Source organism: Orcinus orca, chromosome 16 (assembly GCF_937001465.1).
Source record: "Orcinus orca chromosome 16, mOrcOrc1.1, whole genome shotgun sequence".
Classification (NCBI taxonomy): domain Eukaryota; kingdom Metazoa; phylum Chordata; class Mammalia; order Artiodactyla; family Delphinidae; genus Orcinus; species Orcinus orca.
In genome coordinates this window covers 80,944,583-80,968,078 of record NC_064574.1, presented here as the reverse complement: position 1 = coordinate 80,968,078, position 23,496 = coordinate 80,944,583, and the positions used below count along the sequence as shown (strand labels likewise).

Sequence of the window (23,496 nt, the reverse complement as noted above, 5' to 3'; positions counted from 1 at the left end):
GGTGGTTTTAGCATATCCACAAGACTGTGCAGCCATCCTCACTTTTCCATGTCAGGACATTTGCATCACCCCATAAAGAAAGCCCGTACCCGTTAGCGGTCACTCCCATTCCCCCCGCCCCCCAGCCCCTGGCAACCACGAATCTGCGTTCTGTCTGTTCGGTACATTTCATACCGAGGACCTGGCTTCTTTTTTCTCAGCATATGTTGTTGTCAAGGTTCATCCAGATTGTAGTTTGTGTCAGGACTTCCTTCCTTTGAATGGCAGAGTAACATGGACCTCCTTCTTCAAGAAGAACGGGAGTGGGGGGTAGAGGGGAGACAGGAGGAAAGCCGGGGGCTTGACGGAGGCTGTTTTCCCCTCAGTGAGCTGCCCGCCGAATGCCCACTACGAGCGCTGTGCCTGCCCAGCATCCTGCCAGAGCCCCGCGCCCAGCTGTGGGCTCCTTTGCAAGTCCGGCTGTGTCTGCGATCCTGGCTTTCTGTTCAGTGACTCCCGCTGCATCAATGCCTCTTCCTGCAATTGCTCCTACAATGACAATTACTATAAGGTGAGACCCCAGGATGCCCAGATCCTCTGAGGGAGACTGAGAGCAGAACACCTGGGGTCCAGCGCCACCTGCTCCCCAGGTGACATGATTTTGGCTCCCTGGGACATTCCCAAGGGGTCAGCTCGCCGGCAGCTGTGACACGGTGGTGGAGTCATTCATTCGGTGTGTGGTTTTTTGCCTTAACTTTATTATTTTCTTTTCTTGGCCACGCCACACGGCATGTGGGATCTTAGTTCCCTGACCAGGGATTGAACCTGTGCCCCTTGCAGTGGAAGTGCGGAGTCTTAACCACTGGACCACCAGGGAAGTCCCTCAGCTCTGTTCACACAATAAATACTTGTGAAGCACCTGCTTTGGCCCAGCCTGACACTAGGCTGTGTGGAAGATCTTGTCAGCCCGTGGCCCTGTCCTCGGTGCTCCTGGCAGCTTTGATATTTCTGTATTTCTCCGTCCTGCACTGGCAGCCATGATGCATTAGACGATAGACCAGCCAGGTGGTGCAGGGCCCTCATCTCCATCCTGAGGAAAGTCAGGGGTCCCTGAGTATACAGAGAGCCCTGGACACTGAGTGTGTTCAGGCATTTTCAGGGCAGAATGAGGCATTCCAGAACCTTCTTCCAACGGAACTTGCCAATTTTGATAGGCTAGGTCAAAGGAGAGGAGATACTGTTCTTGTCTCTCCTAATTGATGCCCATCCCCATCCCCCCGGGAGATTCTGGTGGAGCACAGGCTCTGGGCCAGCGCTGTCTAAGAGGGATGGCATGCAAACCTCACACAGCATTTACTTGTCCTAATAGCCACATTAAAAAAAAAAAAACTACAAGGAGGGAATTCCCTGGTGGCCCAGTGGTTAGGACTCCACACTCTCACTGCTGAGGGCCCGGGTTCAATCCCTGCTTGGGGAACTAAGATCCCGCAAGCCACGAGTGAGGCCAAAAAACAAAAAAAAGAAAAAGTACAAGGAAACAGGTTAAGTTAACTCCAGTCATCTACCCGTTTTAGCCTGTAATCAATGGTTATCAATGAGATCATTTGCGTACCTTTTTTTTTTTTTTCCTACTAAGTCTTCAAACTCCAGTGTGTATTTTCCACTTACAGCCTGTGTCAGTTTGCACCGGCCACATCTCAGGAGCTCAGTGGCATGTGGCTGGTGGCCACTGTATTGGACAGAGCCGCCCAAGAGTCAGGGCAATCTGAGGTCAAATCCCCGCTCCGCCACTCGTTTGCAGAGTGACCCTGGGCGAGGTTCTTTCTGGCCTTCTTCAAATCTGTTCCCATATCTATAAAATGGGCACAACAAGATTTTCTACCGCATTAGGTTGTTGTGAAGGTGAGATTAGATCCTGACACAGAGCAATTACTTAATAAATGCTAATCACTATTGTTAGCAATTTATGGTAAATATATGCGACCTGTGAAGCAGAAGTTCAGTCAGCTATTCATTAGCGTCAGTTCCTCTTCTCAGCTCCGGCATTCTCCCCACGGGGCGTCCGAGTTTCTTGCTTGCCTCCTCGGGGGCCCCTTCCTCCTCCAGCCCTCTTGACCGGTCTCCCGGGCGTCCCTGCGTCAGTGTTGGGAGTAGCTTCAGCTGCAGCCCGGGTAGAACTATCTGTCACAACCATCAGTACCAAGCATCTCTTCCCTCTGCCCTGGGAGACACATACGAACTTATTGTATGTTCACTTATGCATTCAATAAACGTTTATTGGGTACCTTCAAACCTCTCGGCATTGGGGTAACCACGAATAGGGCATGTCCTTGCTCTACTAATGCTGTCAGATTCCGGGGGGCACATAGGATGTTGGTTCGTTCTTTCATTCAGTAAGTATTTATTAAATGAGAACTCTTTGCCAGGCACTGTGCTACGTGTTGGCGCTGAGATAGTGAGTAAAGACAGACATGGTCCCTCGCAGGGGCGCTTATCAAATAATCACAAAGATGAATATAAAAGTGCAATTGTGGTAAGTCCTGGGAAGGAAAGGTACCCAGAGGTAGTCAAGGAGGTCTGGAGAGTCTTCCTGAGAAGGTAGCAACCCTTGAGCTGAACTCCACTAGTTGCACAGGAATGGGTTAGAGAGAGGGAGAGGGACACGTTCCAGCACAGCATGTGCAAAGGGCCTGGGTTGAGCAGGAATATCTGGTAGGCAATGAGGAGAGGAGTCTGAGCAAGGTGAGGTCTGCAGGAGGAGAGGGGACTACAGCATGGGATGACAGAGTCTGCCCAGGAGCTATGGCCTCGTGACTCCGGCCCCCTTTCCCTCAGCCAGGGACGGGGTGGTTCAGCCCCAACTGCACAGAACGTTGCCGCTGCCAGCCTGGCGGTTGGACGGAGTGCCAGCCCTATAAGTGCGGGACACATACAGTGTGCCAGCTGAAGAATGGCCAGTACGGATGCCACCCCTATGGTGAGACCCTCAGGCTGTTCCCACCTGTCCACGTGGGTGTGACTCCAGGGTCCCCATCCCTCCCTCGACCAGGGGAGCCCGGGCAGGCCACTGGGTGGGTGAGGTGGGCCCTGGGGCCTGGCCTGGAGAACCAGCTTCACATGTCCCCGGTGTCCCCTCGGCAGGCACTGCCACCTGCTTCATCTACGGAGACCCTCATTACCTGACCTTCGACGGGAGGCACTTTAGCTTCATGGGCAAGTGCACCTACATCCTGGCCCAACCCTGTGGCAACTTGACGGGTAGGCCCCTGGAGATGCCCCCCGACGGCCTGGGCGTGGGGTCTGAGATTAGAAGAGCTGGGCATGGGGCGCACTGGCCGGCAGGAAAGGGCCAGAGCCGCTGGCAGGGGCAAGATGGGAGCAAGGCCGGCGGTCGAGCAAGGGATGACACGTCCATCCCCAAGCAGGACTTTGTGAGGACCAGACCATGGGGAAAATGCGGGTTAGGACTCCTCTCTGGATCCGTCGCTTCCTTGGCTGGCTTGGACTAGGGAGTGCCTGGCAGAGGAGGTCCCTGTGTCCTGGGGGGACAGATTCGTGGCACACAGCCCCACGCTGTTCTGGACGACGCCCCACTCCTGCCAGGGTCCTTCCTCCCCTCTTGAACCGTAGAGCCGCCACCTTTGTGGCCCTTTATCCTCGCAGGGCGCAGGGCCGGTTGGGGGTGGCACCCTCAGGGGTGCTCAGAAATGCTTCTGGAATGAGCCCCTGGGCGCTCTCCGCCCCTCTCCCTGCCCAGAGCCATTCTTCAGGCTGACGGTGAAGCATGAGGAGCGAGGACAGGAGGGCGTGTCCTGCCTGAGCAAGGTCTACGTGACTCTGCCCGAAACCACCATCACCCTGCTCAAGGGCAGACACACACTGGTGAGTCCGTTCTCCACTCAGCCCTGCAGGGCTGCCGGCCTTGGTTGTGGCCTTGTCCCGCCCATCTCCTCCAGAGCATTCCACGTGGAGCAGAAGAGGTCATTAGCATGGCGGTGGGGATCTGGGAGTCCGCTGGGGGTCCTCCTTGACCCCCAGATCTGTCTCTCGGTCTCCTCCCTCGGCCCCGCCTTCCAGGTTGGGGATCAGCGAGTCACCCTCCCAGCCATACCTTCTAAAGGCATCTTCCTGACTCCAAGCGGGCGATCTGTGCAGCTGCAGACGGCATTCGGTCTGCGGGTGAGATGGGATGGTGACCAGCAGCTGTCTGTGAGCGTGCCCAGGTGAGGGGGCTACCACCCAGCGAGGCAGCTACCACTCCTCCCACCCTGCCCCTCCCTCTCCCGGGACCCTCCCATCCCCGGCCCCTGCCATCCCAGGCGCTAATTCTCAGTCGTGGGTAGGAGACACCTAGCTCAACGGACAGGCCTCCCTTTGGTTGAGGAGGGGGAGGAAATGGTTTCAGGGCAGTGTGATAGGAGCAGGATATATACACAAGGCTTTGGGAATGTTCTCGAAGGGGTTGCTAATGAGTCGTGGGAGCCTTCAGAAGAGTGGTCCCTTGACTGCAGTCTTCAAGGATGAGTAGCTCCTCAGATGGCCAAACAAGGGAAAGAAAGACTATAGAAATAGTGAACAGTCATTGCGAGGGAAAAAGTAGAATGTCTTAGGGCCAGCAAGAAGTTTGTTATGGCTGGAAGATGAAGTGTGAGCAGAAGAGGACGAGGGGAGACGTCAGGGTGGCTCGAGAGTGAGAGCTTGGGGCCCTTGCCTGCCTGGTGCCTGGCGTGGAACCCTTGTTCCGAGTCTGCACCTCTGCATCCTCCACCCGCCTCGTGCCAGTGGCCCCCGCGACTCATCTCCTCTCTGCTGTGGTCCCTCAGATGCCGGAGGCCCCTTCTCTCCACTAACGCCTCCTCCTCCCCTCCCCCCGGCCCCCCCGCAGCACCTACTCTGGCAAACTCTGCGGTTTCTGTGGCAACTATGATGGAGACAGTAGCAACGACAACCAGAAGCCGGATGGTAGACCAGCGCGAGATGAGACGGAGCTGGGTATCAGCTGGCGGGCCTCGGAGGATGAAGACCACGAGTGAGGGCCTCCCCGCCTCTGTCTCCACCCTCCTGCTCCTTTGCCCCTTCGAGGAACCAAGAATCCCGACTGGCATCACCCCTTTTCTCCTCTGCTGCACACCCCCACGTCTGTCATTCTTCTCCCCGCTCCCATTCCCAGCAGAGTTCATTGCCACCACGTTCACCCCCAGCCCCACCATCAGTCAGTCATCCCCAGGCGACTGTGGGCAGCCCCGCCTCTTGCTTGCTCGGCTCCAAGTTTTCCCGCCTCTTGGTGTTCAGATGTTCTCCACTAGGGGATGCCGAGAGCCGGGAGACTGTTGGGGCGGGCTGGGCGTGGAGGTGAGCCTCGGTCCTTAGGGCGTTTGGGGTGGGTCTCTTCCAGGTGCCAGGAGAACCGGGCATCTCCCCCATCTTGCGACACTGCCTTGCAGAACACTGTGTCAGGGCCAGAGTTCTGTGGACGGCTCACGGTCGCTCACGGACCTTTTGAGTATGTGCGGGGGCCCGGGGTGGGGGGACAGGAAGGGCCATGGCGGGGGGACCAGGTCCTCCGTGGCAGGAGGCGGGAAGTTCTGCCCCCTCATTCCTTCTGACCTGGCCTCTCTCCTCAGGGCCTGCCTGCCTCACCTCAGGGCCTCTTCCTTCTTCGACAACTGCGTGTTTGACATGTGTAATTTCCAGGGGCTGCAGCAGATGCTGTGTGCCCACATGTCGGCCTTGACCGAGACCTGCCAGGATGCCGGCTACGTGGTGAAGCCCTGGAGAGGACCCCAGTTCTGCCGTGAGTTGTACCAAGATGAAGGGCCCCTTCTTTCAGACGCAAACGCAGTGGAGGGCCGGTGGCATCTGAGAGTGGTGGCACAGGCTGGGCGGCGCCCTGGTGGAACCCCTTTGCCTCCACACTAGGACAGGGAAATCTGCAGAGTCAGAAACATGCACTGAGAAAATCACACGGTCACCTGCAAACTCAGAAAGCCTTCCCAGGGTTTGCTCCCAGCTGTGGATTTTCCAGGCAACACTTTCAGCCTGCATCCAGCTTGGTTTTGTTACCTCTGATTTGGGCCCTGACGACACTTTGACCTCTTTTTGCTCTATTAAAGTCTTAATTAAAGCTCTTTGGGGGGAAGAAAAAAAAAAAGAAAGAAAGCTTTCCCAGCTACCTGAAGGTACGGGCATGCAGAGCAATGCATATGTGTGTAAATTCACACCCAGGTCGAGGGATGCACACGTAGAATACACAAAACGTGGATACAGTGCAGACTGGTGGGTGGGATGGCGCGTCGTGACGGCCCCACAGCTCCTGGGCGTGGCCCAGCCCTCTGGGGAGCCTGCTTTGGGGCCTTGGTGGGACCACATGGGTTCCCTCTGCTCCCCTCCACCCTCCACAGCAGTGCCACTGAGGCTTCTGGGTCAGTCTGCTCCTGTGGTCCTGCCTCTTGGCGGTTCCCTGCAGGCCCCCTTCCAGGCCCGGGACGTGGAAGCTGAGCTCCTCGGTGGTTTCTCCCAGTCACTGTCTTCTTCTCAAGTTGGGGCGGAAGCCTCTAGCCCCCGGCCTTCTGAACTCTGGGCTGGGAGCTACCTCTTTCCGCTCTTCCCCATCCCGCCTCACCTGTGCTCCCCCCCTCTGCCAGCACTGGCCTGTCCACCCAACAGCCGATACACCCTGTGTGCCAAGCTGTGCCCCGACACCTGCCATTCCGAGCTCTCGGGCATGGCCTGCCAGAACCGCTGCGTGGAGGGCTGCGAGTGCGACCCGGGCTTCGTCCTCAGCGGTCTCCAGTGCGTCCCCAGGTCCGAATGTGGCTGCCTTGACCCCACGGCCGGCTACTTCAAGGTGAGCCGCTGGGGCTGGGACTCTCTCAGCCCTGCAGCCAGAAGGCACTCATCCCAGCTCTGAAGTCTACGGCCAGCTCGTGGGCGGGAGAGAAAAAGCAGGGGGAGGGGGGCGGGGGGAGGGGCGGGGGGAGGGGCGGGGGCGGGCTGGGATTAAGGAACTTCGGGCTTAGGTCTAATTTCCCTTTTTCTTTCTTCAGTTCTAGTACTTTTCATCCCTGCAGACCGGGATGGAGTCATAGCACAGTTATTTCCCACGCTGCCCAGCAGAGCCTGGGACCCCTAGTTCTCTCCCCTCCTATCTTCCCTGCCCATCACATCCCTGAGTCACTTTCCCGGTTTCTCATCCTCTGAAGGCCCAGGCATGTCTGCATCTCACCTGTACTCTTTCTTTCCTACTGAGGGTCCCTTTCTCTGCTGAAGGATTTCAGCTGCTACCTGGGCCCCGTCTTCACCATCTTCTCAGAGGCAGCACTTGGAGCTAGACTCTCATCCTTGAAACTTCTCTCTCTCTTCCTTTGCCTGTCCCTCACCCGAGGCCTGGGGTGACACTGATGTCCATCCCAGCCCCCTCCCACCTGGTGTCCCCTGGGCTCTCCCTGCTCGGTGCCGCATTCCAGGCTGGCCCACGGAACTCTCCTCGTCTGCGCTTTGCTCTCTCAGTTTCACCTTCTTTTCAGCCCTTCCCCACTGCTCTGCCTCCCAGGCACTATGCCTGTTAGCCACTCTCACCTCCTTTGAGGCCCTGTTGAAATGCTGCTTCTTCCTCGAAGGCCTCCTGAGAAGCATCTCTAAGCTCTCATGGCGAGTGCCGATCGCCTGTGTCAATGGCACGAAACTCTCCCTGGGTGCCCTGATTATCGTCTTTGGGTGCAGAGTGTGTTGGACCACGTGATCTATCTGTTTACATGTTGACTGCCCTCTCTGGACTGTGAGTTCTGTTAGGGCAGGGACCTCATCCATCCAGCTCATTACTGAATCCCTGACGCCTGGCACAAGGCAGATGATAACTGTCTGTTGAACTAGTGAACAAACAAACAGTGGAGTGACTGAACGAGTGAGCGGATGCCAGGGTTTTGCAACCAAGCCTGGAGCTTTGGGATGACACGAATGCCTTCCTGGTGAGCAGGCCGGTGATCTGAATAGCAGTGCTAATCGATCAGGGGATAACTTATTTCCCTTCCTTCGGTCCGTCCTCCAGGTAGGGGAGCGGTGGCTCAAGCCAGGCTGCAGACAGCTCTGCATCTGCGAGGGCAGCAACAGAGCTCGCTGTGAGCAGTGGAGGTGCCAGGCCCAGGAGGTGTGTGGTCGGCAGGATGGCATCTATGGCTGCCACGCTCAAGGTGAGCAGTCGAAAGAAGGTGCTCATGGGGGCTGCCCATGTGGCCTCGAGCAAAGGCATGGTCCTGTCCTAACGCAGAGAGCTGGAGCATAACCAGGGGGCTGGAAGGCAATTGCCCAGAGCCAAAGCCGCGTCTTCAAGGACCCAGAGAGTGAGGCTGGGGCGGTCCCTGACCTTGACCTCTCCAAGTCACACCAACCACCCCGTTGAGCCGTGGGTACCATTCCAATGTGGACTCGCCAAGATGGCAGCTCAGGGTCAGTGCCTCTCTGAACGCCATCTCCTCCTGCCCAGGGTCCGCTACCTGCACTGTCTCGGGGGACCCCCATTACCTGACATTCGACGGAGCCCTGCACCACTTCATGGGCACCTGCACCTACACCCTGACCCAGCCTTGTTGGTTGAGGTCCCCAGAAAATTACTTCGTCGTGAGCGCCACCAACGAGTTCCGCGGCGGAAACTTGGAGGCCTCCTATGTCAAAACCGTCCAAGTGCAGGTCTTCAACCTCAGAATCTCCATGATCAAAGGCCGCAAGGTCATGGTGCGTGCCTGCGCCGGCCTCCCCGGCCCCACCCCCAGCCCACGCTGCATCTCTTCTCCGCGTCTCCTTGCCTGCAGGCCCTGTCTGGCAGACGCAGCCCCAGTTTCTGAGACACCCCCGCCACCCCCTCCTGCTCCCTGGTCTTGGCCTCGTTGTTGTCCTTGTCCCAGGCGCCTTTCCCTACAGTGTCCTCCCTGCCTCTGTAGCTAGATGGTCGCCGGGTGGCCCTGCCCGTGTGGCCTGCACAAGGCCGGGTGAACGTGAGGTCCAGTGGCTCCTTTATCCTCCTCTACACGGACTTCGGGCTTCAAGTTCGCTATGATGGGAACCACCTGGTGGAAGTGACCGTGCCCTCCTCCTACGCTGGCCGGCTCTGCGGGATGTGCGGTGAGTTCCTAGGGCACCAGCAGGTGAGGCCGGGGTCATGGGCTGGAGCCTGTCCCGGTCCTGCTCATCCACACATCTGATTAGGCGTCCTTGGTGCTTGTCGACCTCTTACTTGGTTGAAGGTGTCGTGCGCTAGGGTAGGCATGAAGGGAAGCCGAAGATGAAGGAAGAGAAAGGGCTCATCTTGGTTGGTTGCATGAAGAGGGAGGGATGCTTCTTGGTCCCGGGGCTGAGTTCAAGGCCTCTGCTGACTGTTCCGTCCTGCAGGGAACTTCAACAACAACAGCCTAGATGACAATCTGCAGCCTGATAAAAGGCCTGCGGTCAGCTCCGTGAAGCTGGGGGCCTCCTGGAAGCTAAATGAGTTGTCTGAACCTGGGTGAGCCGGAACGGGGGCGGGGGGGGGGGGCGGAGCCGGACCAGGGGCGCAGGCTTGGCGGGCAGCCTGGAGGTGTTCCCTGTGCATCCCCAGTCTTTCCTGGAGCTGATGACTGATCTGTCTCTTGGGAAGTCCACCCTGAGATCTAACCTTGTGCTTTCCTGCTGCATCTGCTGACCTTACTACTTGAGGCCATCACTGTTCTCCTCTCCAGTCCTTACTCCCCTCCCTGTTTCCCTCTTCACTTTTGCTCTGGCTTTTGGAAAGCTTCCTCCAATCCAAAACTCCTGTCCTTTCCCCTCCTCCTCTGTCAGCTGCTTTGCTGCGGGTGGCGGGCCCCCCAGGTGCCTGGGGAAGAAAGTGACGGAGGCCTGGAATAAGAACTGTGATATCTTAATGAACCCTCAGGGTAAGCCACTCAGGGGGCCCCTTTTTGCTCCCCCGGGGACAGGAGACAGAGGAGGGGCACTGAGCTGGGAGGGAGGAAGGGTGAGACAGGAAGTAGTGGCCCTCAAGAGGCAGGCAGAGGGAATGCAGAGGCAGTGGTCACCTGGGAACGCTGACGGATCTGTGGCGTTTTTTGCATCTCAGGCAGTAGGTTCTCAATAATTATGGGTTCTGATGGAAATGGATGTTGAATTTGCCCCAGAGCAGCCGCGTGGTTCTGCTCCCTCCCCAAGCTTAGTCTCACCTACGTTTCATCCAGGACCCTTCTCCCAGTGCCACGGGGTGGTGGCCCCACACTCCAGCTTCACCAGTTGCGTGTACGGCCAGTGTGGGACCAAGGGCGACACCTCGACCCTGTGCCGCTCCCTGCAGGCCTACGCGTCCCTGTGCGCCCGCGCAGGCCAGGCCCTCGCCTGGCGGAACACCACCTTCTGCCGTGAGTGACCTGACAGCCAGGGGGAGCCCCGAGAGCCCTGCCCTCTCTTCCTCTCCCTAAACTCTGCTCCTTCACTCTTCCCTTCGCAGCCCGGCCCCCAGGCCCCACGTGGGACCCTCCTCTGTTCCCGTCTCCCCGGTCTCTCGGAGCCCAGCCCCCAGCCTCTACTTGTCTCCCTCTTCTGGGAGCCTCCCTCCGATTCTCACTTCACCAGAAAGTTCTGACCTCCCAGGGATTCCCTGGCGGTCCAGTGGTTAGGACTCCGCGCGTCCGCCGCAGGGGGCACCGTTTCGATCCCTGGTTCAGATCCCACATGCCATGGGGCGTGGCCCCCAAAAAAGTTCTGATCTCATTTGGTTACTGCCTCCTTCCCTTCTTCCCTGGGCCAGCTCTGTGACCTTTCTTCTTTCCCAGAAACGCTTTTTTTTTTTAATTGTAGTAAAACATACAGAACATAAAAATTACCATTGTGACAATTTTTTTTTTTTTTTTTTTTTTTTTTTTTTGCGGTACGCGGGCCTCTCACTGCCGTGGCCTCTCCCGTTGCGGAGCACAGGCTCCGGACGCGCAGGCTCAGCGGCCATGGCTCACGGGCCCAGCCGCTCCGCGGCATGTGGGATCCTCCCGGACCGGGGCACGAACCCGCGTCCCCCGCATCGGCGGGCGGACTCTCAACCACTGCGCCACCAGGGAAGCCCATTGGGACCATTTCTAAGTGTCCAGCGGCATTGAGCGCACTCACCTCATTGTGCGACCATCACCACCATCGCCCCCAGAGCTTTTTCATCTTCCCAAACTGAAACCCTGTCCGCATTAAACACTGTGAGTCCCCATCCCCTCCCCCAGCCCCTGGCAACCACCATCTACTCTCCGTCTTTGTGAATTCGAAGACTCCAGGGGCCTCGGCTCAGTGGGATCACACAGTGTCCATCTCCTTGTGACTCGTTTATTTCACTTAGCGTCACATTCCCAGGGCTCACCATGTCGTAGCAAGTACCGGAATGTCCTTCTCTTTAAGGCTGAACCATATTCCGTTGTCTGATTGGACCCCGTTTTGTTTATCCATTCGTCTGATGGACGTCCCCAGGAACTCTTTTTTTTTTTTTAAGATTTTTTTGATATGGACCATTTTTAAAGTCTTTATTGAATTTGTTACAGTATTGTTTCTGTTTTATGTTTTTGATTTTTTTGGACTCGAGGCATGTGGGATCTTAGCTCCCCAACCAGGGATGAAGCCCGTACCTCCTGCAGTGGAAGGCCAAGTCTTAACCACTGGACCACCAGGGAAGTCCCTCCCAGGAACTCTTGATGCCCCAAGGTCAGAGAGCTGGAAATCACTCTTCCTTCCTAAACACCGATTTCTTCTTAGCTCTGAACTGCCCACTGGGCAGCAGCTACAGCACCTGTGCCAAGCCCTGCCCGGCCACCTGCCTCAGCCTGAGCGCTCCATCATACTGCCCGTCCTCGCTGCCCTGCGCCGAGGGCTGCGAGTGCCAGAAAGGCCACATCCTGAGTGGGACCTCCTGTGTGCCCCTCAGCCAGTGTGGCTGTACCAGCCAGAGGGGCTCCTACCACCCGGTGAGAGGCCAGACCACAGAGGGTGCCCTGCCCTTCCCAGCTCCCCGAGTTTGGGGGCCAGAGGGCTCAGAGCCTGAAAAGGGGCAGGGTGGGCCAGTGCTGGGGGCTGAGGGGCAAATCCAGAAGCCAAGAGCCTGAGGAAGGCTAGCGATGGAGGCAGGCAGCCAAGGGCAGCGAGCCTCATGCGGGCCCTGGGGTGTGGGCGGCTCCGACCACCTCTGGCTTCCAAGTTTCTATCGGCTCCACTGATGCCTGCGCCCCACAGGTCGGGGAGAGCTGGTACACGGACAACACCTGCTCCAGGCTCTGCACCTGCTCCGCTCACAACAACATCTCCTGCCTCCAGACCGCCTGCGAGCCTGGCCAGATGTGCGGGTCCCGGGATGGGCTGATACGGTGCCGGGCGGCAGGTAGGCCTCCACTGAGTGTGGAGGAGGACCTTCAGCCACCAAGGCCAACGCTCCCCAACTCCCCCTCTATCAAGAAGGGCTCCTTGGGGTTCACTCACGGTTCCCCGTGGCAGCCGTGGACTTAGACGGGATAGTAGAAGTCTCTCCCTGGCCGAATGACACCTGCCCCACCTCCTCGTGTCTTGACTCTCTTCTTTGTCGCCTTCCCTTCTGAGGCTCCCTCTCCTCCCATCCTTTCCTTGAGGCAGGGGAGAAGGCCTGTTCTCGCTAGAGGCTGGACCACTCCTCAGCCACCTGTCTGCCCTCCAGGGATGGGAGAGTGCCACCTCCGCAACGCGTCCCACTACGCAAGCTTCGATGGCAGTTACCATGCGGTCAGGGGCACCTGCACTTACGTCTTGGTGAAAATATGCCACTCCACCGTGGACCTGCCTTTCTTCAAGATCAGTGGCAAGAATGGGAAGCGGAAAGACCAGCCCCACACTTTCTACCTCCGCCAGGTCCACGTGGACATCTTCAATACCCTGGTCACCCTGAAGAAGGACCAAGTGCTGGTGAGCGAGGCCAGCGGGGAGGACATGGGCTCTGGGGACGGGGCTCTGGTCCTTCTTCCTGCTCACGGGTCCTGCCCTCCTCTGTAGATCAATGGCACACGGGTCACCCTCCCGGCGACCACCCAGATCCGGGGAGTCAAAGTCATTTCCAGGGACGGCTACACCGTGCTCACCATCAACATTGGGGTGCAAGTCAAGTTTGACGGCAATGGTTTCCTAGAGGTCGAAATCCCCAAAGCCTATTATGAAAAGGTGAGGAAAACACCTGGGTCTCTTCGTAGGGGGAGTCAGCCTGCAGGGAGGGGGGCGCCTTTCTCTTAAAGGGGATGCCGACAAAAAATGCCCTCTGCCATCCCTGGCACTGAAGATCCCTGGATCCCCTCTGCCCACACAGACCTGCGGCATGTGCGGGAACTTCAACGGCGAGGAAGAAGACGAACTATTGATGCCTAATGACGAACTAGCCCTGGATGACGTCATGTATGTGGACAGTTGGCAAGACGAGGAGATCGACCCAAAGTAATTGTCCCCGAAGAACCTCTGCCTTTGCATAGGAACACGAGTTGGGATTCTAGACCGTATGGCCCACCTGGATGGGAAGACCAGAGTGGTCCTTTGTGCGTGTAACTTGACAGGCAATGGCGTCTGGGTCCCAGGAACCTATATGGGGAAACGAGAAAGTCTTCCTGTCTTGGCTTCGAAACGTGGGAGGAGACCGAGGCCACATGGAAGGCTGGCCAGAGCTCAGGCCAGCTTCCCGGTGAAGACAGGAGGCGTCTTCAGGGTGTGGTTTGGGAGCGCCAAGTCACTATCATAGATGAGGCAGTGGCTGTCCCTATGATGACGCCCTTTCCCTTCCCAGTTGCCAAGAAGATGACAAGAAGACTGAAGCAGAACCTCAGGAGAAGCCAAACACGAACTGCCGGGCAGCTGACCTGGCAAGAGCCCGGGAGCAATGCCAGGCGGCTTTCCAGGCTCCAGCCTGGGCGAAGTGTGCCACCCGCGTGATTCCCAGTCCCTTCCTGCTCAGATGTACCCACAGCCTCTGTGAGTCTGGAGGCCTCAACCATGCTCTCTGCCAGTCTCTACAAGCCTTCGGGGCCGCCTGCCAGGCCCAGGGGATCAAGCCTCCGATCTGGAGAAACAGCAGCTTCTGCCGTGAGTGTGTCCTCGGGCCGCCCCCAGACTGCTCCCAAACCCTCTTTCCGTCTGTGTATCTCCGAAAGCGCCCCCATTCTCCATTTCAGTTGTTCCCGACCTATTTCTGACCTCATTTTCTCTGATGTGGACCATTTACGGCAGGCTCTTAGCTAGTGCCCCACACCACCAGGACCGCACGGGCTGCTTGTCAGCAGCTCCTTTCCAAAAGAAATGTGATCGTGTTAGGCCCCTGCACGGCTGTTGCCTGCAAGTCCAAGCTCCTCTCTGAGATGTCTGAGAGATCCTGCAAGCTGTGCCCCTCCCCCACGCCCCTTTCCTGTGCGCCAGCATCACCTGCATCAAACCATCCCATTCTCCACACAGGCCTCGCTTTCCCACACCCCTCCCTGCCTTTATACATACCATGCCCTGCACCCGAAAGGTTCTTTCTTCTCCCCTCCTGGCAGACTCTGAGGCATCCTCCTCTAGCTCTTTCCTTTAAAAAATTTTTTAAAAAATTATTATTCACATACCATATTCTTCTACCCTTTAAAAGGATACAGTTTACTGATTTTCAGGATCTTCACAAAGTTGTACAACCAGCACCACTATCTAATTCCAGAACCTTTTATTTTTATTTATTTATTTAGGCTGCGCCGGGTCTTAGTTGCGGCGTGCGTGTGGGTTCTAGTTCCCTGACCAGGGATCGAACCCCGGGCCCCCTGCTTTGGGAGCACAGAGTCTTACCCACTGCACCACCAGGGAAGTCCCCAAGAACATTTTAAATTTTAAAACAGTGATTACGGTGTTTTTCCTATGTGATGCATTCCTATGGTTCAAAAACTTTGAAAGTATTAAAAGGTCCCCAGTGAAAAGTCTCCCTCTCGCCTGACCCCAGGGGCCCTGGTCCCAGCCTGCTCTTTTCAGCGTCTGAGTATTTTTCCAAAAGTCTTTTATTTCTGCACATGCAGACAAATGCAAATTTATTTTCTGTATTTTCTTACAAACAGCAGACGGGACACAGTAGTTTGCACTTTATTTTTTTTCACTTGACAAACTAGCTTGGCGGTCCTTCCCCGTCAGATATGTAAAGAGTATCCTCATTCTCTTTTGCAGCTGCGTCATAATTCATTTATCATAATTTATTTAACTAGTCTTCTAGCGATGGACTTTCTCGTTGTTTCCAGTCTTTTGCTATTGCAAACAGTGCTGCAAGGATAACCTCATGCAGATACAATTCTCTACGTGTGTGTCTCTTATCTGTGGGATAAATTTGTAGACCTGGAATTGTTGGATCAAGGATTGTGTGGATTTGTGCTTTTGAGAGATGTTGCCAAATGGCCTTCCATAGGGGTTGAGGAATTTACATTCCCACCAGCAACATACGAGAGTGCCCATTTCCCCACAGACTGGCCAACACACAGCATTATCGTGCTTTTGGATTTTTGCCTATCTGATATGTGAAAGATAAAAAGAGCCTTAATTTGTATTTTTCCTATTATGAGTGAAGTTGTGCATTCTTTCCTATGTTCGGGAGCAATGTGGATTTCCCTTTCTGTGATTTCTTCGTACCCATTCACCATTTTTTCCACTGGTTTGTTGGTCTTTGTTGAAATGTTTTATAGATGTCCTTTGTCTGCTGCAGAGAGTAGCCCTTCATTAGTGCCATGAGTTACAAAAATTTTGTCCAGGTCTCTTTTTTTCATCTTTCACTCTTTTTTACCATGCAGGGAAAAAAAAAAAATATATATATATATATATATATATGTATTTGTGAGGTCAAATATAATAATCTTTGTTTTATGGCTTCTGCAGTTTGAGCCTTAGTTACAAACGGCTTCCCCACTCTGAAGTTAAAAAAGAATTTGCCTGTGTTTTGCTCTAGTATTTGTATTGTTTCTTTTTTTTTTATATTTAAACGTTTGATCCATGGGGATTTACCCTGGTGTGTAGGATGAGAACTGAATCAACTTTGTGTTTATTTTTTCCCAGTATTATTAAATGACCATTCTCTCTTTTTCCACTGACTCAGATGCCATGATTTATATTAAATTCCCACACGTATTTGGATCCCTCTCTGGGCCTTTTTCTCCGCTTCCACTGCTCCATTTATCTTCATTTACCAGCAGCACAATGTTGTGGTCATTGAGAGTTTAGATAGTGTTTAGATTTCTGGTAAGGACATACACTACCTACTGCTGGTTTTTTTTTTTTCCCAGTTTTTTTTTGGTTTGTTTTAGAATTTTCCCAGCTTTTCTGCTTTGTTTAGATCCTCATTTCCACATTAATATCATCTTGTCCTATTAAAAAACAAAACAAAATCCTGTTGGTGTATTTTGGGGGTATCGTATTAAATGTATAATTAGGGAGGGACTTCCCTGGCAGTCCAGTGGTTAGGATTCTGCGCTTCCATGGGGGGCACAAGTTCGATCCCTGGTCGGGGAACTAAGATCCCACATGGCGCGTGGCGCGGCCAAAAAACTAAATAATAATTAAATTAACTTAGGGAAGACTGACGTCTTCCCATCTGTGAACAGTTCCATTTGTTTGCAACTACTTCTACTTAAAGGGCTTTATTTAGCTCCTCCAGCACAGTGGATACCTCCCTGCCCTGTGCTCCTGTCACACCTCGTACACACACACGCCAGTCACATGCTTACTGACCAGATGCACCAGGGTCGCGCTGCTGCGGCTGCGGGCTGACCCCGGATTCCCACGCTGAGCGGGGAGAACCAGTTCTTGCTCTCTTCTGTCCTCGGAGCCAGCACACAGCCCACGCTCAGTCAATGTTCCCCCCCAACTCCAGCTCTGGACTGCTCCGCCCACAGCACCTACACCACCTGCGTTCCCTCCTGCCCTCCTTCCTGCTGGGACCCGGAAGGCCAGTGCAAAGGCTCCAGAGTGCCCTCCACCTGCGAGGAGGGCTGTGTCTGTGAGCCCGGCTACGTGCTCAGTGGACAGCAGTGTGTGCCCAGGAGCCAGTGCAGCTGCAGGGACGCCCAGGGCAACTCCCTCCCTGTGAGTGGGGCCAGGAAGTAGGGGTGGGGGTAACATACCTTCGGGATGCCATGTTCTCCTTTCCCGTGCCTCTCTAGGCCTGGGCCACCCACACCTCTACCTCCTGCCCTGGGTGTGAAGGCTGGTGATGGGGCAGGGTGGCCTCCTGGGTGGGCTGGAGGGTGTGTGGTTTGGGTTTGGGGACTGAGAAATGCAAACCACAGGGATGCAGCCGGTAGGGTGGCTTTGATTTGGATCCTGATGGTACCACTCACGAGTCAGGGGACCTCTGTGACCTCAGTTTCCTCATCTGTAAGATGGGTTCAGCAGTACCTCCTGAGCAGCCTGTGTGAGACACACCCAGCACAACGCCTCTAGGGGGCGGTACAGGTCCATAAGGGTGCAGATGGCGCCGGGACTGCCTCTGGCCCGTGCCCAGTGAGCCATCAGACTGTAGGCTTAGGCTGAAGACATCAAGGAAAGAGAGCTGGCCCTTCGCTTCTCACTCCCCATTCTTCCTGCGGCGTCTGCAGGCGGGTAAGTCCTGGTTCTCCGGAGGCTGCTCCAAGAGGTGTGTCTGCAGAGCGGGCGTCATTCAGTGCGGGCCCTTCGCCTGCCCCTCGGGCTCCCAGTGCCAGCCCAACAAGGACTGCAAAGACTACTGCGCACCCGAGAGTAAGGGGGCCCTCGGGGAGGTGGAGCCAGAGGGGCCTGGGCTGGGGGATCTGGAGAGGGAGGGACCCGGCGCGGGCAGGAGTGGGCCTAGGCTCTCAGGCTCTTACCAGCTCCCTGGTCGCCTGCATGATCCTCTCTGGGATCTGCTATCTTCAGGGCAAAAAGAGGGAACCAGACAAGGAGATCCTCTCAAGCTGGGAGAGGGAGAAAGTGGACGATCAAGTCCACGGGGAGCCCAGGGCTAAGAGGGAAGGTGACAGGAGCCCCCAGGCAGGTGAGGGGCTCTGGGGCAGTTACATCACTCAGGGTGCCTTCTCAGCGTTGGCCCTTCTTTTCAGAGTCGGAGCAATGCACAATTTATGGGGACCCCACTTACCGCACATTTGATGGCCTCAGCTACCGCTTCCAGGGCCGCATGACCTACTTTCTGATCAAGACCTTGGACGTGCTCCCTGATGGGGTGGAGCCCTTGGTCGTGGAGGGCCGCAACAAGGTGTATCCGTCCTTCAACCCCATCTTCCTGCACGAAATCATCGTGACGGTCTACGGCTACACAGTCCAGCTCCAGACGGAACTGGGACTTGTAGTAAGAGCCAGGCCAGGCCGGGAGGGTCTGGGGAGGCAGGTCGGGCCATGGGAGGCCACCTGGAGCAGGTGAAGCCAGGACTCTGTGTTCCCTGGGAAGGTCCCAGCAGAGGCTGCCTAGTTTTGGAAATCAGAATCAGTGCCACACTCACCTCCTTGTGAGGGGGAGGGCAGAGGAGGGCAGTGGGATTACACACAAGGTGGGAGAGAGGCAGGGGAGAGAGAGAAGGGAAACTCATGCAGTGTGAGGGTGGAGCTGTGCTGAAGAAGTACCAGGGCACCCACCTGCCAGTTTCTTTGCAAGGAAGGGGCTGAGGCTGCAACAGGAGCAGACCTCAGGGAGGCCTTTGCCACTCGGGGCAGCAAAGCTTCCTGCGGTATCTTGTTGCCTGGAATGACGGCACCGAGCGGTACCAAGATGTGCAGAGAGACAGAGGCCAAAGCGGCAGAGGGTCACCTTGATTCAGGCCTCCGTGCGGCTCCTGTCTGCCTTCTCCAGGTCAACGGTCAGAAGGTGACCATCCCCTACGAGCCCAACGACCAGCTGCGGGTCACCATGCGAGGCCACCGCCTGTATCTGATCACAGACTTTGAGCTGGTCATCAGCTTCAATGGAAAGAACAACGCAGGTGCCTGAGCGTGGGGACCGGAGGGCCGCAGGGACATTCCAAGGATGGGGGTAGGGAAAACCACGTCTTGGGCCGAACGTAGTGAAAGGACCTCTGCCTGGGAGTGGGGCCCCCGAGCTCCAGGGGAGGACCCAGGAGGCGTGGGAAGTGACGAGGTGGGGAGTTTCGATGCTGGGACCCCTTCCTCCTGCAGTGATCTCCCTGCCCATCACGTACCGAAGGCTTGTGCGCGGCCTGTGCGGCAACTACGACCAGAACAAGAGGAATGATTTTATGCTGCCCGACGGTGCCCTCACCCAGAACCTCCTTGTCTTTGGCAACAGTTGGGAGGTGAAGAAGACCAAGGGAGGCCTCCCCCGCTTCTCAAGGTGAAAGGGCTGGGGCTCTGAGCAGGGAGGCCCAGCCTGGGCTGGAGGGGCGATGAGAGACACCGTAGTATCTGTTTACACCCTGCTCACCCCCGTATCCTCAGCAGAGGAGGAACCCCGAGGTCAAGGGCTCAGACTGGCTTGATTCTCCTAATCCCATCGTTTCTTTCCCCTCCCACTGACTGTGGGGCACCTGCCCTGTGGATCCCGGTCTGTGCCCGAGCCCTCCCCTCCCCTCCCACCCCAGTTCTTCCTGAGTTCACAGCCATGGTGGGCCTCACCTGGCCCTTCACTATCTCTGCCCCAGGGAGGTACAAGAGGAGGAAGTGAAAGAAGAGGAGGTGTCAGGCTTTCATGTGTCAGAATGCAGCCCGGAGCAGCTGGAGCTCATCGAGCACACACGGGCGTGTAGCGTGCTGGTGGACCCCCAGGGCCCCTTCGCTGCCTGCCACCAGCCTGTGGCCCCGGAACCCTTCCTGGAGTGAGTCGGGGACCCAGGCCACGTGGGAATGGACTTTCTCCAGGTCCTGGGGCCTGTTCTCTGATCGGCTCTCTGTTGGGCACAGTTCTCTCTGTGGCCTTGGTACTTGTCTCACACACACACACACACATGCACACACGCACACTGCCTGGTGGGCTTCCAGGGCCTCTTCTGTGGGGCCGGGTCTCCTTGCCTCCCCCTCTCTGACAGCACCCAACTGTCCCTGCCATCCCCCCAGGCACTGTGTGTCTGATCTGTGTGCCGCCCGGGACCCCAAAGAGCAGGACGAGCGGCGTTGCCAGGTCCTCAGCGGGTACGCCATCATCTGCCAGGAGGTGGGCGCCAACCCAGTCAGCTGGCGGAACCACACCCACTGCGGTGAGGCCCTGACCTTCCCCAGCCGCGGGCTCCTGGCCTCCTCCCCTGCCCCCGGCCATTTCCGCCCTCTGCTCCGCTCTGAGCCCCCACCGGTACCCGCACCTTGGCTTCCTGCCTTGCTTCCCCCAGCCCTGAACTTTCCCCTTGTCAACGCCCTCCCGAACTAACTCCTTCTGTGCCCTCACCCGAAGCCTCAGCCCCGTCACCCCGTCACCCTGTCACCCCATCACCCTGTCACCCCATCACCCCGTCCTGCTCCTTCTCGCCGGTGCCCATCCTCGCTCCACCTCATGCGCTGGTGTCACAGACAAAAAGACACGTAAAGCTGGTCCACTCTTCTGGCTCCCCTGCCTCTACCAAGCTCTGTGCTCTGTTGGGTGACCTCGTTGCCCACACGTGGGGGGCCAGCCCCAGCGCAGCCACCTTCTGACTATGACTCTGTCCCCTCTGTCCCCTCAGCCTTGCCGTGTCCAGCCAATACCGTCTATCAGAGCTGTATGACACCCTGCCCAGCCTCCTGTGCCACCCTGGCAGCTCCCAGGGACTGCAAGGGCCCCTGCGTGGAGGGCTGTGCCAGCCTCCCAGGCTACATCTACAGCGGTGCCCAGAGCCTCCCCCTGGCCCACTGCGGCTGCACCAACAATGGCATCTACTACCAGGTCCGGGCTGGAAGTGGGAGGCCTCGGGAGAGCAGACAAGGAGAGCCAGACTCTGGAGGTGAACCAGAACCCCACCTCCCGCCCCTTCTCCCTCTCCAGCAGGGTGACGGCTTCGTGACCGAGGATTGCTCCCAGCGCTGCACCTGTGCCAGCTCGGGGGTCCTGCTGTGTGAGCCCCTCAGCTGCAGCCCTGGGGAGATCTGCACCCTGGGGAACCTCACTCGTGGCTGCTTCCGAGGTGAGCCTGGACCGGCCCTTGACAGCGGGCTGCGGGTGGGGGTGAGGGTGGAGGTGTCCCTGGACCGAGGAGCATCCCTCCCAGTCCTGTGCCTGGGACTCCATCTCATCAGTGTCAGGAAGTTCGTGCCATGCGATCCCACTCTGTCTTCTTCGGGAGGGGCAAAGGCACAGGCCCTGCCTTCTCTGAGCCTCTGCTCTCTGCCGGGCACTGTGCTGGGCCCTTTGCCCAGCGTTAGCTTCCCAGGATCTCCTTTAGTCCTTACTCACCACCTGGGGGTAAGCACAGCATCCCCACTTTATAGGTAAAGAAAATGGAGTTCAGAGAGGGTGAGCAGTTTCCCCAGAGCTCGGGGAGTGTAGAGCCAGGACTGGAAACCCGGCCAGCGGACCCTGGAGAGTCTCTGTCAGCTGCTGCTTTCTTCCCTGGCGTCCCAGCCCCCAGGCCCCTCTCCCTGGCTGTGGAGAAGCCCCTCTCAGAACCCCCCTCCCAACCCCTTCCAACCTTGCAGACAGCCCGTGCCTACAGAACCCCTGTCAGAATGATGGTCGCTGCCAGGAGCAGGGAACCCACTTCACCTGTGAGTGTGAGCTTGGTTACGGGGGACACCTCTGCACGGAGCCTCGGGATGTGCCACCCCCCAAAAAGCCAGGCAAGAACTTCATCCCAGCCTGTATCCTCACAGCCTGTATCCCAGCCCGTATCCTTCATCCCAGCCTGTATCCTCACAGCCTGTATCCCAGCCCGTATCCTTCATCCCAGCCTGTATCCTCACAGCCTGTATCCCAGCCCGTATCCTTCATCCCAGCCTGTATCCTCACAGCCTGTATCCCAGCCCGTATCCTTCATCCCAGCCTGTATCCTCACAGCCTGTATCCCAGCCCGTATCCTTCATCCTAGCCTGTATCCTCACAGCCTGTATCCCAGCCCGTATCCTTCATCCCAGCCTGTATCCTCACAGCCCCTTCCCCACAAACAATGGCCGCAGAATTATCCCATATATATAGTATTAACCTATAATATCTATTATAGATGTATAATAGATAGTATAGTATCAATGTGGTATATTACTATATGAAATGTAATAATATTATAATATGATCCCTACAGATTAGCCGGGTCAGTGTCCTTCAAGGATCTCAGAGTCCCTTTGCCCATCTCCTACCCACACACTCTGGAATCTTCTGTCTGATCCTGAGCTCCCCACTTCTGAGATCTGTATGCCTCACCCTGCTGTTATTCCCCTCCCTTGTGTCCCTCTGAGCCTCCAGTACCTTTTATTGGTATTCTCCATCCCAAACTGTAATTCCTGTGAGCCTCTGGGCCAGCGGTTCTCCAACTTCATCCTCGTGTCTAAGATCGGGGTGGAGCAGGGCTGTCTTGTTTACCTTGTTCATTCCGGGACTCATCCCCAGAGATTTGGATTCAGTAGGTCTGGAGGGGGCCCCAGAGATCTGCATTTTTCACAAGCTCCCAGGTGACCGATGGAAGTGATGCCTGGGCTACTCTTTGAGAAGCACGGACTGACATAATACCCTGGACTCTAGGGGACCAACTGGATAAACATCCCTTAGAAGGTTCATGGGAGTTGTGTGTCCAGAAGCAGGAGGGCAGCACCAAGGCCTTGAAACCCCTGGGAGCAGCAGCCTCCTTGAGGGAGAAACAGCCACCAGGGATGTAGGGGATGCAATCCCTCCAGGGTGGCAGCCGAGGACGGAAAGGGAGTGTCTCTGTCACCCCTTCCTATCCCACATCCCTATTTCTCTTCCCCATGTCCCAGAAGCCTCCAACTTTGCGGTCATCCTGTTGGGATTGCTGGTGACTGTGCTGGTCATAGTGTCAGCAGTGACCAGAGAATGCATTTCCAGGAAGAGGAGGGGGTGAGTTTCAGGAAAGGGGAAGAGGAGGGGCGGCTGGTAGGGGAGCAAACACGGGGAGCGGGCGCCGACCTTCAAGCTGGTGTCTGTTCCCCACGCCCTCTAGGGAGAAAATGCAGGGCCAGACCAGAGACGAGCTGCCAGGTACCGGCGAGCACCAGCCCCACCGTCCACAGCTTTGGCTCCGGGAAGTCGGGTCTGCTTCTAATACAAGGTTTTCTCGCTTTCTCCTCAGATTTTGCTCCAGACCATGCCTTCAAAGTCGCTCAGTTTTGAGTTGTCCACAGAAGAAGGAGACATAAAATTATTTATTTTTGAGACGTGAATTTGTACATGATTCTGGTGGAGAAAGGCTCTGTGAGGGGGGTCCTGAGGGGAGAAGTAGGAGGGAGACGGGGTGTGAGGGTCTAGGGCTGGGGGCTCCACAGAGCATCCAGAGGGGAGGGGAACAGAGGTCTGCGGAGGTGAGGGGCTGTCTGTCCCTTAGACAAAGCCACGTGAGGGTGGGCCACCGGCCCTCTGCTTCGGGGATACAGGAGAAAAGACTTCACGCCAGGAATCCTTGTTCT

General features: G+C 56.6%; 1 protein-coding gene across 4 annotated transcripts in view; it reads left to right on the top strand.

The window, feature by feature from the left end:
* The window catches only part of ZAN (zonadhesin), a 33,190-nt gene extending 9,943 nt beyond the window's left edge, over positions 1 to 23,247 (top strand). For all 4 annotated transcript variants that reach the window (XM_049699780.1, XM_049699781.1, XM_049699779.1 and 1 more), the window contains 34 exons: positions 366 to 550; positions 2,815 to 2,956; positions 3,121 to 3,237; positions 3,737 to 3,861; positions 4,057 to 4,202; positions 4,865 to 5,008; positions 5,375 to 5,482; positions 5,604 to 5,773; positions 6,624 to 6,826; positions 8,027 to 8,168; positions 8,462 to 8,709; positions 8,916 to 9,096; positions 9,364 to 9,475; positions 9,790 to 9,884; positions 10,182 to 10,358; positions 11,728 to 11,936; positions 12,202 to 12,346; positions 12,656 to 12,900; positions 12,988 to 13,152; positions 13,295 to 13,419; positions 13,763 to 14,058; positions 16,847 to 17,058; positions 17,571 to 17,712; positions 18,051 to 18,298; positions 18,797 to 18,926; positions 19,120 to 19,294; positions 19,602 to 19,775; positions 20,014 to 20,153; positions 20,613 to 20,812; positions 20,912 to 21,050; positions 21,562 to 21,702; positions 22,831 to 22,930; positions 23,034 to 23,071; positions 23,163 to 23,247. In XM_049699780.1, coding sequence (XP_049555737.1) covers positions 366 to 550; positions 2,815 to 2,956; positions 3,121 to 3,237; positions 3,737 to 3,861; positions 4,057 to 4,202; positions 4,865 to 5,008; positions 5,375 to 5,482; positions 5,604 to 5,773; positions 6,624 to 6,826; positions 8,027 to 8,168; positions 8,462 to 8,709; positions 8,916 to 9,096; positions 9,364 to 9,475; positions 9,790 to 9,884; positions 10,182 to 10,358; positions 11,728 to 11,936; positions 12,202 to 12,346; positions 12,656 to 12,900; positions 12,988 to 13,152; positions 13,295 to 13,419; positions 13,763 to 14,058; positions 16,847 to 17,058; positions 17,571 to 17,712; positions 18,051 to 18,298; positions 18,797 to 18,926; positions 19,120 to 19,294; positions 19,602 to 19,775; positions 20,014 to 20,153; positions 20,613 to 20,812; positions 20,912 to 21,050; positions 21,562 to 21,702; positions 22,831 to 22,930; positions 23,034 to 23,071; positions 23,163 to 23,203 — 5,360 coding nt within the window. In that variant the 3' untranslated portion in view covers positions 23,204 to 23,247. The remainder of the gene's footprint in view (positions 1 to 365; positions 551 to 2,814; positions 2,957 to 3,120; positions 3,238 to 3,736; positions 3,862 to 4,056; positions 4,203 to 4,864; positions 5,009 to 5,374; positions 5,483 to 5,603; positions 5,774 to 6,623; positions 6,827 to 8,026; positions 8,169 to 8,461; positions 8,710 to 8,915; positions 9,097 to 9,363; positions 9,476 to 9,789; positions 9,885 to 10,181; positions 10,359 to 11,727; positions 11,937 to 12,201; positions 12,347 to 12,655; positions 12,901 to 12,987; positions 13,153 to 13,294; positions 13,420 to 13,762; positions 14,059 to 16,846; positions 17,059 to 17,570; positions 17,713 to 18,050; positions 18,299 to 18,796; positions 18,927 to 19,119; positions 19,295 to 19,601; positions 19,776 to 20,013; positions 20,154 to 20,612; positions 20,813 to 20,911; positions 21,051 to 21,561; positions 21,703 to 22,830; positions 22,931 to 23,033; positions 23,072 to 23,162) is intronic.
* Positions 23,248 to 23,496: the final 249 nt, after the last annotated feature.